This window comes from Carassius carassius, chromosome 10 (genome assembly GCF_963082965.1).
Source record: "Carassius carassius chromosome 10, fCarCar2.1, whole genome shotgun sequence".
NCBI lineage: Eukaryota > Metazoa > Chordata > Actinopteri > Cypriniformes > Cyprinidae > Carassius > Carassius carassius.
Window position 1 is genome coordinate 18,868,091 of NC_081764.1, and position 16,367 is coordinate 18,884,457.

Here is a 16,367-nt window from a genome sequence, read left to right on the forward strand (position 1 = left end):
TTTTTGTTTGCGCCGACCCAGTTGAGTGATACTTGCTCCCTGATGCAAAAAACACACGACAGTGAAAGCAAGGCGGTTTAAAGCCATCATTGTCTGTGTCGGCAGGGACTGATATTGTATTTCAATAGAGCTGTGAGTCCAAGCCAGAGGGAGTTCAAAAAGGAGTAAGAGCCTTTCTCGATCCGCGTGGCTGATAGTGCCCGAAAACTGCACCCATTTGCACTCTTTCTGTTTTTCTTTCTTCTTTTGGCCCTTCTCACTCCATCTTTCGAACTCCCTTTTTGCTCACAAAAGCCCAGACAGAGGCTCCAAAACTTACCTCAACTTTCCTGAGGCCCAATGATGTTTTTCTTGGGACATGTGAGGGCTGAAAACTTGAAGGCCAATCTTTTTCCAAGTACATATTTTCTTTCCATATTCACTGGTTACTAAAGAGACTAGAATAAAGTACAACTTGGGTAAAAAAAGTTCATATCAGTATCTTATCTCATTATTTTCTGAAACCAGAGTGTATTTTTGTGCATGTACTTGAAGAAAAGACTAATTACAGAAATGATAATGCAACACACATCTGAGTCTGCACTGCTCTCGGCCAAATAGTCCTTCCAGAATTGTGTTTCTACAACACCCTGACCAGCTAACAAGAGAACTAACAGCTCAACAACCCAGCCAACTCATCGTCACCTCAGCCAAGCAACCTGTCCTCCAACCAATACGCCCGTATAGGTCGTTTGTCCAAATCCCTGAAATACGACCCATCAGAGCGTATACTACAATGTCGTTTTCATATTAATGTTTTGTACTCTTTTATGTGTGCTCTGATTTGCGTCTCGTGTAGCTCAGTTGGTAGATTATTGCGCTATACATTGATAGGTAATCATGCTATCATGGGTTCGATCCCAGGGAACGGATGTGCACGAAAATGTATATGCTCAATAAATAATAATTTAGCATGATTTCTGTGAGGGTTAGGTTTAGGGGTGGGGTTAGGTGTGGTCATTCGAACAAATAAGCCACCTAGTAAAATATGTACGAATTACTGTGAGATCGGTGTAAAAACTCCACACATTGCATTTAAATAAACGTGCGTTTTGATTGGTAATGACGTTATACGTCATTTCATGACGACAGACGCAACGCTATACTGTCATTATTTTTACGCCCGCTAGAGGGCGCTTAACTTTAAAACGTAAATATAGGTCGTAATAAGGTGCTTGCACAAACGACCTATATGGTCGTTTTTTGTTGGAGGACAGGCTCCAGCCAAGTTAGAAATTAAAGTATGTTTAAAGCCACTTCATCATTGCAAGTTAAAATCGCAAGAAACAGCTATGCCAAGCAGCCATTTATACAACTCTTTGTTTCCGGGTTTTAGTGGCTTAAGGTTTCACAACAGTGAAATTGCTATTTGAACAATCTAAAATAGTGCACAGACGGGGTTCACAGCACCCTTTTTGTCCGACAACATTCTGCATTCTGCTGGTCTGTGTTTAAGGCTGCATGGAAATTCTGAATAAATTAAAGCGACAAATTAAAGACTATTTAAAATTCTTGTTTCCAATCAAATACAAATTATACTGTAACTACATTGAATCTGGTAAAGAGAACCAAATCTTGTTTGACTAAAGGTGACAGTCTAAAAAATAGAGTTCATTTTTAAAGGTTTAAGATCACTGAACTATACATTATGAATTTAGCAAATTTAGGTAAAAAACAAAAAGAGATTAACTTTTTTTCCACAAAATATTAAGCAGCACAACCATTTCCAACATTGATTAAAATGAAATAGTTTCTTGTGCCCTAAATAAGCATATTAAAATGATTTAAGAAGGATTATGTGACACTGAAGACTGGACCCTGCCTTGCCATCACAGGAACAACTATATTACTGTTTTACTGTATTATTCCTTAAATAAATGAATACTGAAACTTATATTTAGAATTATGTTTTGGAGCTTCTCTGATATACATTTTTATTTACTTTGCAAAACAGCAGCATGAAAGCATGAAAACATCTGAGCTACTATTCTTGATTATGCATAAACTTCATGTTCTAATGCTTAATTATGACACAACTTGACATGACTGAGACGAGCTACTGGATGCATTAATTAACAAGCCTTTGCAGTGCACATAAGGAGCCTTTGCTGTATTTGAGGTGCTGGTCTAGTAGTGAAGGAATCTCACCTGTGCTGGTTTCTCTCTGTCTCCTTGTGCATTGCCTCTTCGTAGGTTGATGATGTGCACCTCCTGAGGTAGGCTGGTGGTTCCTCGGCTAGCGCAGCCTGATAGGGCGGTAAAACTCTTTAACATGGCCTGAACTGGGTGACCCACCCCAACTGGCAAAAGTTCACAAGGGCTCCGAGACAATGGACCTGCAAATAATACAAAACATGAATAAACACAAATTCTGCCTCATTAATCTGCATCTAAATTTTTACAAAGAACACTTCAAATTCATGCCACAAGAGCTCAAAGCATTCCATATGACTATTATTTATACATGACACTGCTCTACTGATCATGTACTGGTTACTCCACTGCACACGTCGGATTACTTCCTCCTCACTCTTAACCTCAACATGGTCCCTGACACATCACTTACCCCTCCACATGTCATCTTTCGACGTAACCTACACTCACTCTTACCCTCCCAGTTATCTGCAATGGTTTCATCTTCACTTCTTTTGATGCTAACAGTGCTACTGATACTTTCTGCTCCACTCTTACATCTTGTTTAGACACTGTTTGCCCCTTGTCTTCCAGGCCAGCCCATACCACCCCTTCTGCCCCTTGGTTCTCTGATGTTCTACGTGAAAACCGTTCTAAGCTTAGAGCTGCTGAAAGGGTGTGGCGCAAATCCAAAAATACTACGGACCGTAATGTGTATCAGTCACTCCGATCTTCCTTTTCTGCTAATGTCTCCACTGCTAAAATGACATAATACCATAACAAACTTAACAATTCATCTAACTCTCGCATGCTTTTTAAAAAAAATTCCTCACTTCTTTGTCCTCCCCCTCCTGCTTCTTCTTAAATAGCTGATGACTTTGCCACGTTTTTCATTAATAAAATGAAAAACATCAGTGCACAATTTTCCACACCACAATCAGTCAAGCTCATATCACCAACAAACTTACACTCATTTACATCCTTCTCTTCACTCTCTGAGGCAGAAGTCTCCAAACTCATCCTTTCTAATCATCCTAATACTTGCCCGCTTGATCCTATTCCATCTCGTCTCCTTCAAGCCATTTCTCCTGCAGTTGTACCTGCACTCAATTACATCATTAACACATCCCTCCACACTGGTGTTTTTCCCTCATCATTTAGACAGACTCGTATAACTCCACTACTTAAGAAACCCAACCTAAACCCATCTCTTTTAGAAAACTACAGACCAGTTTCCCTTCTTCCTTTCATTGCTAAAACACTTGAACGAGCTGTGTTCAGCCAAGTCTCTGCATTTCTCACACAGAACAACCTCCTTGACAGCAACCAATCTGGCTTCAGAAGTGGACATTCAACTGAGACTGCCTTGCTCTCAATTGTTGAAGCCCTAAGAATTGCAAGAGCGGAGTCCAAATCTTCAGTACTTATCCTGCTTGATTTGTCCGCTGCTTTTGACACAGTTAACCACCAGATCCTCCTATCAACCCTACTGGCAAAGGGCATCTCAGGAACCACACTTCAGTGGTTTGAGTCTTACCTATCAGAAAGGTCCTTCAAAGTATCTTGGAGAGGTGTGGTGTCCAAGTCACAACATCTAACTACTGGGGTGCCTCAGGGTTCAGTTCTTGGACCACTTCTCTTCTCTGTCTACATAGCATCATTAGGTTCTATCATTCAGAAACATGGCTTGTCATGCCACTGCTATGCTGATGATACTCAACTCTACCTCTCATTCCATCCTGGTGATCCGAATGTAGCTACTCACATCTCAGCTTGTCTAACAGACAATTCTTGTTGGATGATGGACCATCACCTTCAACTCAACCTTGCCAAGACAGAACTGCTTGTGGTTCCAGCAAAACCATCGTTTCATCACAATTTCACCATCAAGTTAGGCACATCAACCATAACTCCTTCAAAAAAAGCTAGAAGCCTTGGAGTTATGATTGATGATCAGCTGATTTTCTCAGACCACATTGCTAAAACTGTCCGATCCTGCAGATTTGCTTTATTCAACATCAAGATCAGACCCTTTCTTTCGGAACATGCTGCACATCTCCTTGTTCAAGCTCTTGTTCTGTCCAGGCTGGACTATTTCAATGCTCTCTTGGCAGGTCTTCCAGCCAGTTCTATCAAACCTTTTCAATTAATTCAGAATGCGTCAGCAAGATTAATTTTTAATGAGCCAAAAAGAATACACGTCACACCTCTGTTTATCAATTTGCACTGGCTACCAATAGCTGCTCACATAAAATTCAAGGCATTGATGTTTGCCTACAAAACTAGCACTGACTCTACACCAATTAACCTAAATTTATTACTTCAGACTTATGAGCTCTCTAGAAGTCTGCGTTCTGCAAGTGAACGTTGCTTGATTGTGCCATCCCAAAGAAGCACAGAGTCACTTTTAAGGACTTTTAAATTAAATGTTCCCCCCTGGTGGAATGACCTCCCCAACTCAATCCGAGCAGCTGAGTCCTTAGCCATTTTCAAGAATCGTCTTAAAACACATCTCTTCCATCTTTATTTGGCCCTCTAACTTTAACACTCACTATTCTAATTCTATTCTTTAAAAAAAAATCTAACTACCTTTCTAATCTTTTTGTATTCTATTTCCTTTTCACTTATTATGCAGTTATGTGTGTGTGTGTGTGTGTGTGTGTATATGTATATATATATATATTATATATATATATATATATATATATTATATATATATATATAAGACCTCTAACACTAGCTTGCTCTATTCTTTTTCTATTCTATCTGTTTTCTTTTTATTTATTATATTATTTTAAAGCCCTTGCTACGTGTAGTGTGTTAAGCTAACTGAGACTTGTTATAGCACTTATATTGCATTGCTCTTTTTGTTGTTTTTGATAGCTTCCACTGTCCTCATTTTTAAGTCGCTTTGCGACTGTATTGTATTTCTGCTTCGCGGAAATCATAGCGCTGTGTGCGTCAAGAACCGGGATGAGCGGGGCCTCGGTACCACCGGTACTTAAAGAAACCTGGTACCGTCACATTTTCATTTTTTTAATACCGACTTGGTACCGAAGTACCGGGTCTTTTGACAACACTAGTTTATAGTGTACCACAAAGTACTCTAAGCTTTATACTATAATATACTTTCTGCTCATTACCAAGACTCCTACCCATCTGTCCTTTTCAGTAGCCTCTACGGTCTCTATAATCTTCTCTCTAAATGGGAAGATTTAGCCTCTTAATTACTTTCAGAAAGCAAAAAGGCTTCACACGGTAGTGCCCTCCTATGTTAGAGACTCCTTTAATTGGTCCACATTTGAGGAGGTCAGCGGGGCTGTTACCACAGAAACAAGCAGTGATATGTTTGTACCGTTGAATCGAAACAGGCACACGCTCTGAGCCATGACCTTGAAACACAACACAGAAAGAGATCATGGAATAATGAGGAGAAAAATACATGCGCTGTGTGAAGATAACAGCACCTAATCAGCAACCAAATCTAGTAGATGAAGGACCCATGAGGGGTGAGTGTGTGTGTGTGTGTGTGTGTGTGTGGTGCTGAACTTGCAGACTGAGGTCCCTACAGCTATGCTTATGTCTTTCCTGCCAAGAGAAACCAAATGACCATCAGCCGCTAAAGATGAGCAGACTCAGACAGTAAAGCCAGTGTGTCTCCAATGAGTCTCAAAGAAATAAAGATACGGTGGGGAAACTATTCATTCCATTTATTTTAAACTGTCACATAAAAACTATTCTGATAATTGAATTTAAAAAAAAATGTTATCTAATTATCTATTCATCCTATTAACTGGAATATGTTTTTCCAAACAAAAAGAGAGAGAAAATTATTATTACTAATGAAGTAATTTTAGCAAACTCAAACATTCATTTTAGTAATAAAATCAGACAGTTTGTTATTTTGCCAAATTTTATATTTTAATATTTTTAATATTAAATAATATTAGAAAACTACAGACCAGACAATGTTAATAAGTAATATTAACATTAAATTGGTACAAATTACATATCATTGTGATTTCAGCAGAGTAGTAAAGTAAGTGTTGAAAAGGAATAAAACTGGGAGGATTTTCCAAACTTTGATTGGTCAACTTAAAGGGATACTCTACCCAAAAATTAACATTTTGTCATTAATCACTTACCCCCATGCCGTTCCAAACCCATAAAAGCTTTGTTCATCTTCAGAACACAGTTTAAGATATTTTGGATGAAAAGAGCCGACACTCTGTTGTATTAGCCGCGCTGCACGGATGTGCTGTTTTTGTTCAAATAAGGGCGTAAATACACATAGATAACGTTTCCTTGTGGAGCGGCTGACACAGAAGAGCATATGCTGTCTGAGTTCAGCAGATATTCTCCAAAATGGATGCAGAGACACAGGGGAGACGAATCGTTGTACAAAGTCGATATTTTTGTTTTCTTCACATATAAAAAGTACTCTCGTCGCTTCATAACGTTACGGTTGAACCACTAATGGCAGATGGACTATTCTGATGATGTCTTTCATGCTTTTCAGGACCTTGACCGTGTAAGTTACTTGGCAGTCTATGGGACAGTAGTATCAAGCCTCCCGGTTTTCATCCAAAATATCTTAAATTGTGTTCCAAAGACGAACTAAGCTTTTACGGGTTTTGAACATCATGGGGGAAGAGATCATTGACAAAATTTTCATTTTGGGGTGGAGTAGCCCTTTAAAATCATGCTTTAATTTTCATATATTATTCAAGTGCTTATTCATTAAATCACACAGGTTTTTGTAATTAATTGTAACCTTAAAATTTGTAATCGTGATATTTTTAAATCTGCAAATTAACACAGAAGAAAACAAAGGCAGTGTTAATGAAGACTAATGTCAATACCGATGCCTTTATTAAATGGATTTTTGGTTTCAATTTCTAAGGATCACATAAGTAATTATACCCATGATTAAAAGTCAGGTCTAAATTATTAGATATTTTATTTATCATTTGTTAAAAAATTGCAAACAATAGTCACATAAACTTATATAAAAAAAACACTTTTATTTGTTTGCTGATATTTCTGTTGCATCTGCCTCTAAATAAAGTTAATTTTTCCCTACTTGAAAGTTTATTTTGCTCATTAAATTTCACTTTAAATATAAAATTATCATACATATTAGCATACTGCATGTGGCTTTTGCACATCACACTTATAAAGGGCTTTAACATATGTAATTAAATGTTATAAATAAATAATTGCACACGTGCAACTAATCTTGCCCCAACACATAAATTACCCTGACGGACACTTCCCAAGAGGCCACTGGAGTGCTGTCGTCATATCAGTAAATGTGTCTGACATACTGTACGTCACAAGCCCTGACCCTGACCCTGACCCTGCCTGAATATATAGTCAACAGTGCTTAGAGGTGTCTGACTGATTGTCAAATGCAAGGATTCTTTTGACAAATGGCAGCTTTAATGCTCACATTCCTCAGCCACTCTGAGTGACACATGTAAACGCACAAACTCTTTTCCTGAGGATGTGATCTCCCGTGAAAAAGCTTTTCCTGCAGGTCTCTCTCTCTCTGTCCAAAGAGACACTCATCACTCACATTTCAGCTCCAACATGACAACCACACTGCGATAGTGATCAGAAAAAAAACATCTGGAAGCTATTATAGCATGTGTGTGTGTGCATGTATGTGTTTGTGTGTGTGTGTGTGTGTGTGTGTGTGTGTGTGTGTGTGTGTGTGTGTGTGTGTGTGTGTGTGTGTGTGTGTGTGTGTGAGAGAGAGAGAGAGAGAGAGATTCCTCTTCGGTGTTCAGACATTGGCACATGTATGTATTCAGGTAAACAGAGTGTTATGTAAAGACAGATTCTAAATCTGACTCACTTTCTTGCATAGAACACAAAAGGTACACCTGCTCACTCATCTTTTAAACTATTTTAATATTTCACAGAATTACTTATTTACTTCTTGATCAAATAAATGCAGCCTTAGTGAGCATTCAGGGCCTGGATGACCTCTGAATTTCTGTTTATTTCTTTCTGCAGTCTCTATCGGGCTCACATAACCCTTGACGTCAACTTGTTGCGCAAGCAAACTCCACTTTGATGTGCTTTAATAGGAACAGCCATTTTGAGATCAAGAATGTTCGGTTTTAAAATCACAGATAAAGAGGTTAACAGCCACATGTATGGCTTCAGTACTCCGTCCTCCTCCACTGCCTCCTCTTCCTCCCAGCGGAACGGAGTTTGTTGCCTGTCTAACCAACGGCATCACGCCTCCATCCCTCACCAATGTCTGAGATCACTCATACTCACTTTTTCCTTCACAGAGTGAACAGAGGAATAACAAGCACCAGCCAGCCAAAATCTGGAAGACGGCCAAAAGATTACAGCTCTTATTGGGCAGCCATGTTGTTTCTTTATTTAACTGCTTAGGGGAAAGGTCTCACAGGACAAAGTGCTTCAGAGAAGAAAATACGGATGATTTGGAGAAGAATAGAGGGAAGCCAGACATTTGTTGTATGATTTTCCAACAATAATGGAAATGAAATCAGAGGCCATAAACAAAAGTGTATTCCCATACTGAGGAGAAGGATGTTTTGAAACCATGCGACATACCGTTAAAAATCCCATGAGAAAAACCTGAATGCTTTCAATACATCTGTTATTAATAATGTAGATTTTAATATGTATATTTATTTTTAAATCTGAATTGATGAGGTATGAATTATTCTTTCAAAGTATCTAGAATTTATTTATTTTTTATTTTTTTGAAGGACTATAAAACATAATATATTTATATTATGTTTTATAGTATATTTATGACAGCTCAAAAGCTATTCAGCCCAAAGAAGAACATTTAGTGGAAATAAAATGTAAAATCGGGTCATTCTGAAAAGATGAATGCATTAACATTGACTGTCCTCATTTACACATTAACAAAAGCTACTCTGTGTTCAAGTCAACGCTAAGTAATTAAGACGCAGAATTGAGAGAGGGTGAAAAATGCTAATGTAAAAGTAAATTAAAGCCTATTTGGACTGCTGTCCCTGATGAGGTTTGCTATATTTGTGTAAAAAAAGACATGTGATTTTAACCACATCTGAATCTTGCATGACTGTTCTACTTATTCTGATCAATGAATGTCCATGAATTTACCCATTGTTTATAATTACTGGATAAGCATTTTAAAAAAAAGAAAGAAAGAAAGAAAGAAAGACAGAAAAGCCAAACAATGTCTATCTGATCAAATGAAACAAGAACTATATATATATATATATATATATATATGAAAATGATATCCTGAAAAAATCTATCACAATTTAAGTTTTACATCTAAATTTTACTTTCGTGGTACCACCCCAAAGATTTAAGAATATTTCTGAATTAATAAATCTTTTTTTGTAAAATATAATTTACCCTATTATATTTTAAAAACATTTTTGAAAATATTAAGCTGTGTAATTAAATATTTCTAAATATCAACTGCATTTCAATTTGTATATACTAATTTTATATATTAATATAATAACTCAGTTTTATTTATTTTTTTGTGTTGATTATTAGATAAATGTATTAGATACATTTGATAAATTGTTTATTTTTGGTATAAATTTTCAGCTAAATGAAACTTTTTATTTCAGTTTTGGAAAAAAAATTTTGGTGCATTACTAGTAAATATTTTAATTTACTTTTTACTTGGTCATTATACAACATGCTAACATGCTTTTAAAGGTCCCGTTCTTCGTGATCCCATGTTTTAAACTTTAGTTAGTGTGTAATGTTGTTGTTAGAGTATAAATAATATCTGTAAAATTCTTAAGCTCAAAGTTCAATGCCAAGCGATATATTTTATTTAACAGAATTCGCCTACAACGAACGGCCCGTTTGGACTACATCCCTCTAGTTCCTGCAGTAATGACGTCACTAAAACAGTTTTTTGACTAAGCTCCGCCCACATGAACACACAAACAGGGGGGCGTGGTCTTGTTGCGCTCCGACGAAGAAGAAGAGCTGCGTTTGTGTTTGTGGACATGTCGTCGAAACGCTGTTATTTTCATCTCAGAGTCCAATCATCTTAGTTTGGCCTTCCCAGGGAAGCTGTACTTGGAGATTAATGGTTACAATTTATGTTTAACTCGGTTCCCGAAAATTATAATCCACATGTAAAACTATGTGCAGCACTTTTTGCTGTGGACAGCTTCCTCAATCTCAATCAGTTTAATGCCGGATTCGCACAAAGATTATTCTTGAAAAATGGAGCAGTTCCCTTTTGTCTGGAGAAGGCGTTGTTTATGGACCACAACCAGTAAGTGTATTTTATTATTTAAGTTGGTGCATTTAACAGTTTCTGTAACTTATTACACAAAGGGCAACGCTGTTTAGCTTTGTTAACTAGATGTGCTGTGCAAAAAAAATCGAATGCGATTTTCATGCACATCTCGTCAGTAAAAACACTCCTGTGATTAGAAGTACATCTCCAGCATGTGCATTCAGATCAGGATTGTCAGGTTTTCAAAACAAATCCTGCCCATTTGATTCTCAAAACTAGTCCAATCGCGTTTCCAGGAGGGCATCCTGTGCTCAGCTGGTGTCGAAACACAACACAGGAACCGCTGGCACAATCAGAACTCTTTACGTATTTCTGAAGGAGGGAGGGAACAAGGAAGTCATCAGCCCGTTTTTATGACAGTGAAAACAGCGGTATACAGATAGTTGAATTGTGTGAAAAATACTGTGTTTTTTTACACGCGAAACATGAACACATGTTATATTGCACACTGTAAACACAATCAAAGCTTCAAAAAGGCACGAAAAACGGGACCTTTAATAATTATACCTATTCATTATAAGGCCTAAAAAAAAAAAAAGTTTGGTTCCGGTTGGTTGTCAGTTGAGGTCATTGGTCGGTAGGGATTTATTTTTTTTTTAATTTTATTATTTTTTTCTCCAGTGGCAGTTTTACACACACACACGCGCGCTGATTTTAAATTTGTGTACCGGTACTTTTACGACAGTGATTCTGTATTCCCATTTAAAGTCTGTTGTTGCCATAGACACGCAAAACGCACATACACACACAAAAAGCCTTCGCGGGAGTTTGACAGGCGATCTCATAGTAGATTAACATGGAGGATTTGAACTTGAAAAACGGAGTGTACAGACATCTTTTTGTAGTCAAACAACATTCTTTGTTATGTTCATGTATGTGGTTTATTTGATTTTGATGCTATAAATTAACTAGAAGCAAGAGACGATCAGTTAGTTTTAACTGATGATCTAACTTACAGCGATCTGTTCGACACATTCAAGAGCCACAAAACGGTATTTATTGTTTACATTTCTTTAAAAAATGACCACATTTGAAAGGTGAAATAACCAAATGAGACTTTGTTTCATATTAAAAGTAAGCTGGTAATGTTAATGTCCTGTCTGTCAGCATGTTGTCAGTGCCCTCTCTGTTCCGCGATATATTGTTGACCCACCCCCCCCCCCCCCCCCGTGTTTCTCTTAATGTTACGATTTCCAAACCTTAAGTTATAGCTCACTTTAGGAATTGACAGTTAAAGAGTTTTGATGCAATACTTAATGGTTTTTAACGGATTACTTAAGTGTAAAACAGCATTTAAAGGAAACTGTAATTTAATTAACGATGTGTGAAAGACCGTTCTTCCCCAGTCTCATAAAATAAATTTGGGTCGCACATAAATTGACAGAGTCGGTCGGAAACCGGAACCAAACAATTTTGTTTTTTTAGGCCTAATGGACACTTATTTGTCAATGACCCAATGACAGCCAAACTTTAACACCATAATCAATATGTTCTCACAAATAACCTTTTATAGCTCCAGAGCAACTGTGTAGTGTAAACACAAACTGTGCTGGGAAAAAAGCGATTGTAACAATCTGCCAGAGCCTGTGTTGCCTTGCAAAGACAAATGTGTTACTGACACCCACATGCACCTGTTTCATTGATGCTGAATGACAAACCCACACCACATCTGTAACTGGGTCTACACCACACATTTCTGACAACACACACACACACACACACACAAACAGCTCCCAGCCATTTACAGTAAATTCACTTCTATCTCCACCATCATCATTATCTCGTTTACTTGCAAAAATACTGCTTTTGCACCTCTGTACAGAGAAACCACACACACATCCTGTCACAAATTCTCAGGTGGGGAAATACAAACAAAGTCCGAAGTCACAGAAGACAATTTAATGACCTGGATGACAGGTCATGTGCAAAACTGTCCTCCTATACTGTTCTGATCATATGAAATGTGTGTGTGTGTGTGTGTGTGTGTGTGTGTGTGTGTGTGTGTGTGTGTGTGTGTGTGTGTGTGTGTGTGTGTGTGTACAAAAGTAAGAGAATGAGAGTGTGCATCCACACATGTACATGTGTGCCACTTCATTGAGCTCATGTAGTGAGAAGCATCGACGCGTGACTCTCCAGTGCTTTACATACGACCACGTGTGTGACCTTTCATTCTGTAAAACACAGAAACTATTCAGAGAAAGATGTGAAAGGAAGAACCCCTGCGCCTGATGTGGCTCAAAAACATAGAAGAACTTTAAAGGAATAGCTGACTACAAAATGAAAGCTCCATCACTGTTGTTTCAAACTTACTTTCTTTTCTTCCAAAAATAGAAAGTCTGAGGATCGTGCTGGTTGCTCTTTTCCATACAATTACAATGAATGAGAACTGAATATTTCAGGCTATACAAAGGAGTAAAAGCACCATTAAAGTGTCGTAAAAGTAGTACATGTGACTTTCGCACCATATAAGTCTTCTGAAGTCTTTGTGTGATGACTAAATCACCTTTTTAAGAGACAGCTTGTCTAAAAAATGAATTAAAAAAGGATGTATTGAAGAATTATTATTACTAGACTCAAATGAATGATTTCTACACAAACTGAACATTGTTACTTCACTCTCAAGAACATGTCTAGGAAAGCAATGCAGGAGGTGCAGATTTTCAGTAAATAACATTGTTTTCAAGCTCACACAAAGCTATTGTATACTGATAATATATATACTTCCCTTTCACTTCACTTATAATACACCACAGTTTGTGTCCACAGCTCTTCTGAAAACTATTTCTGCTTTGACGCAGATTAAATCTTCAGGGTAAAATAACAGAGGGTTATCTCAAACCGCAGATACTCATAGCAGTGTTTGAGCATGGTAATTGATTCAGAAAGAACAGCAGAAGTAGTTTATCAGAGACTTTACTGAATTTAGAGAGTGAGTGAAACATGGCGAAGAGTCATAAGAGGTCTAGCGACCATTGAGAGGCAGGAAATGCTCTTGTAGAAATACAAAATAAGAACATTCCTGGCACTGAGAGTACTCAAATTACTTCTAAAACGCTCACTTAAACTGAAACTTCTAGGAATAATACTTGATTCCAAGACACGTTTGGTAAAAGGCCAAGGTCCTGGAGTAGGGCACAAGAAGTGATGTTAATCCCTCATTGCCGTAAAACGAAATCTTACACAGCATTTCCAAATGGAATCAAACAAACTCTCTTATTTACCATACACAAAAACATCACTGTTTTTGATTATCATTGCTCCTGATTGTAAAAGTCAAGAAAAAACAACAACCCTACATAGTCTTTCAATAATTACGCACTCATTATTTAAAACAATGTCTATCTGCATATCTTGCAAGACATATTGTATTACTAATCATGTTATTACTATGATAACAGATAAATTCCATCCCCACCCATTTTTTCTTATTGAATACTCACTTCAAACACATCAAATTATAGTAAAACGGTTTGTGAGTGTCAGTTCATGTTGACAATAAATGCATCATCTATTTTTCAGACACACCTTAGACAAAAACAATGTTCATGCTGTGTTATGGTTAGGGCTGTGCGATATGGACAAAAAAAAAAAACTATCGCGATTTCTTTGATAAATTTTGCGATTTCAATTTTGCGATTTCAATTTTACTCACGATTTTGACACACATACATGCTTTGCAATCATAAATGCATTCAGTATGAATTTGAAACATATTTCCAAAAGAAAATCAATAAGAGCTTTATCAAAAAGTTGTAACATGTCTCTAAAACAGACATAAGTCAAAATAATCACTAAGTACACTAAGGTGTGACAAAATATCTAGACATACGGCAAAAGAAAAAAAATCCCCAAAGCCATGCACTGGTCATAGAGCTCATTGTAGCGGTGCCTCAGGTGTTGAAATAGATTTGTTATACATATTACAGGTTCACACGTACTCCGTCTGCAGTGCGTATACAGTATAAGCGGTGCAGAAGCAGCAGCGAGAGCACGTTATTTGTAATGCAAAAGCACATAAAAAATAATGCGCGAGCGAGAATCTCTCCACTCGAACGCAGATTTCCTTTGCTCTTTCACAAAACCAGACGTGCATGCTCAGATACACACTGCTCTCGCCCGGAGAGAGTGTGCGCGCTTAAAACGTGTCTCCTCTCGCTCAAACTGCATCCTGTGCACTCACAACTCTCTCTCTGCTCATGTGCTAGATATTAATTATTTTCGCACCTTTCTATTTCTAACCTTTTCTGTTCACATATTTTGCATATTTTACAGCATGCAGTGTGAACGCTCTGATCCGTTAACATAGGCTCGGAAAAAATACGCATCACAGACAGAGTGTGTGAACCTGGAGTTACGTAGGCATATGCCCAGTCTGTTCTATTTTCATGCTCCATTTAGGCGCGCTGCATTCTGATTGGATGGGATAGCATACTGCGAGAGGTCGGGGGCTGCGGAAAATCGTGCTATAAAGCAAATGAGAAATCGCACACGCTCAAATTGTGATTTTATGATGATTTCGATTAATCGCACAGGCCTAGTTATGTTGCAACCTGAAACCTGATCATATGCAGCAAAACATTAAAGAATATGTTTTTAATTAAACCACAGTAAGTCAGGGCTCATGACAGTAAATGGGAATAGAGGTGGATGTAGGCTCACAAATTCAGAATGGTGGATTCAATCTACATAAACCATAAGGAGACAAATCTTTGTTACCATTTTGAATAAGGGATTATGTCCAATCCTCCAAACCTTCTGCCTCTTTCTTGGTCTATGAAATTCCCAGGCTCTGTGAAGCTACATAAAGCAATTTTAATGAACACAATATTCTCCCTACTAGTATTTTTATCTGAAATTGTTTGACCTGCACTGCTTATCATACTGTAACTGTAACTCCCAATCCATCCCAGAAGCCACAAATACAGGAAGCCAATGCACTCTTTCACAGGGAATAGAGGGAGTTCAGTTCATCTGTCTGTGGATGAAATATGGTTTCACAAAATACCACAGATGAGCAACATGTAGGTGAAAAGAGGAGGAGAGATGGATGGATGAAGGACGGGAAAGGCAGTGGAATGTAATTCTGCATAATCTTAGCGGAAGTAATAAACTTTAACATCAGTGTGATGCATGTATCAAACACCAAAAGAAGCTCTTTTAACATTAAGTGGCCGAAATGCTATATGCGCTACCTGGTCGTATAGCAAAAACGTACTTGATTGCACTTTTTTCGCAAGATGCAAAATACGTAAAAATAAGTACATATCACTGCAGTTTCCAAAAGAAATGAACACTAGAGGCATTAAAACTCAGACACCTTTTATTCCTTTCACACAAATTTACAGAGTTTTTATCAATAATGCGTCATTTTCGCATATTTACTTGAAGAATATTATGTCATGACTTCAAAACTATTTTAAAATGCTGGGAGATTTGAAAACTGATGCTTTTGAATGTTAGCATCGCACATATCCAGCTTCATATCTATGGGTTTTCATAGACTGTAGGTTTGTTCGGTACCTCAGGGAGTTCAGATACGTACTTATATATAATTTATATACATAAATTATTGATTGATTTGTTTTAGTTTTTTGTTAGGTTTTTTTAACATCCTGCCCATGCAACGTTGTCCAATTAAACAATAGTTATATAAAAGGTAATGAAAACAAATATAAGTAGGATATGCTATCCATTTATGTGCAAAAAAGGAGGTAAAAATCTTATCTAATATAATTCAACTATTGTAACATTACAACCCAAAAACTTAACTAAACTAAAAACAAAAGTAATTAAACAAAAGAGCACAAATTAATTGCATTTGATTTTTGATTACCTCATTAATGCATACTGCTATCAAAAAATTGTCTATTATTCAGATGCAATGGTT

The 16,367-nt window shown here is 37.3% G+C and overlaps 1 protein-coding gene across 2 annotated transcripts in view; it reads right to left on the reverse strand.

Annotated features, from left to right (window-relative positions):
- Positions 1-16,367, reverse strand: part of LOC132151922 (transforming growth factor beta receptor type 3-like) — a 120,144-nt gene that overhangs the window by 73,625 nt on the left and 30,152 nt on the right. For both annotated transcript variants that reach the window (XM_059560474.1, XM_059560473.1), the window contains exon 3: positions 2,188-2,375. In XM_059560474.1, the coding sequence (XP_059416457.1) occupies positions 2,188-2,375 (188 nt within the window). The remainder of the gene's footprint in view (positions 1-2,187; positions 2,376-16,367) is intronic.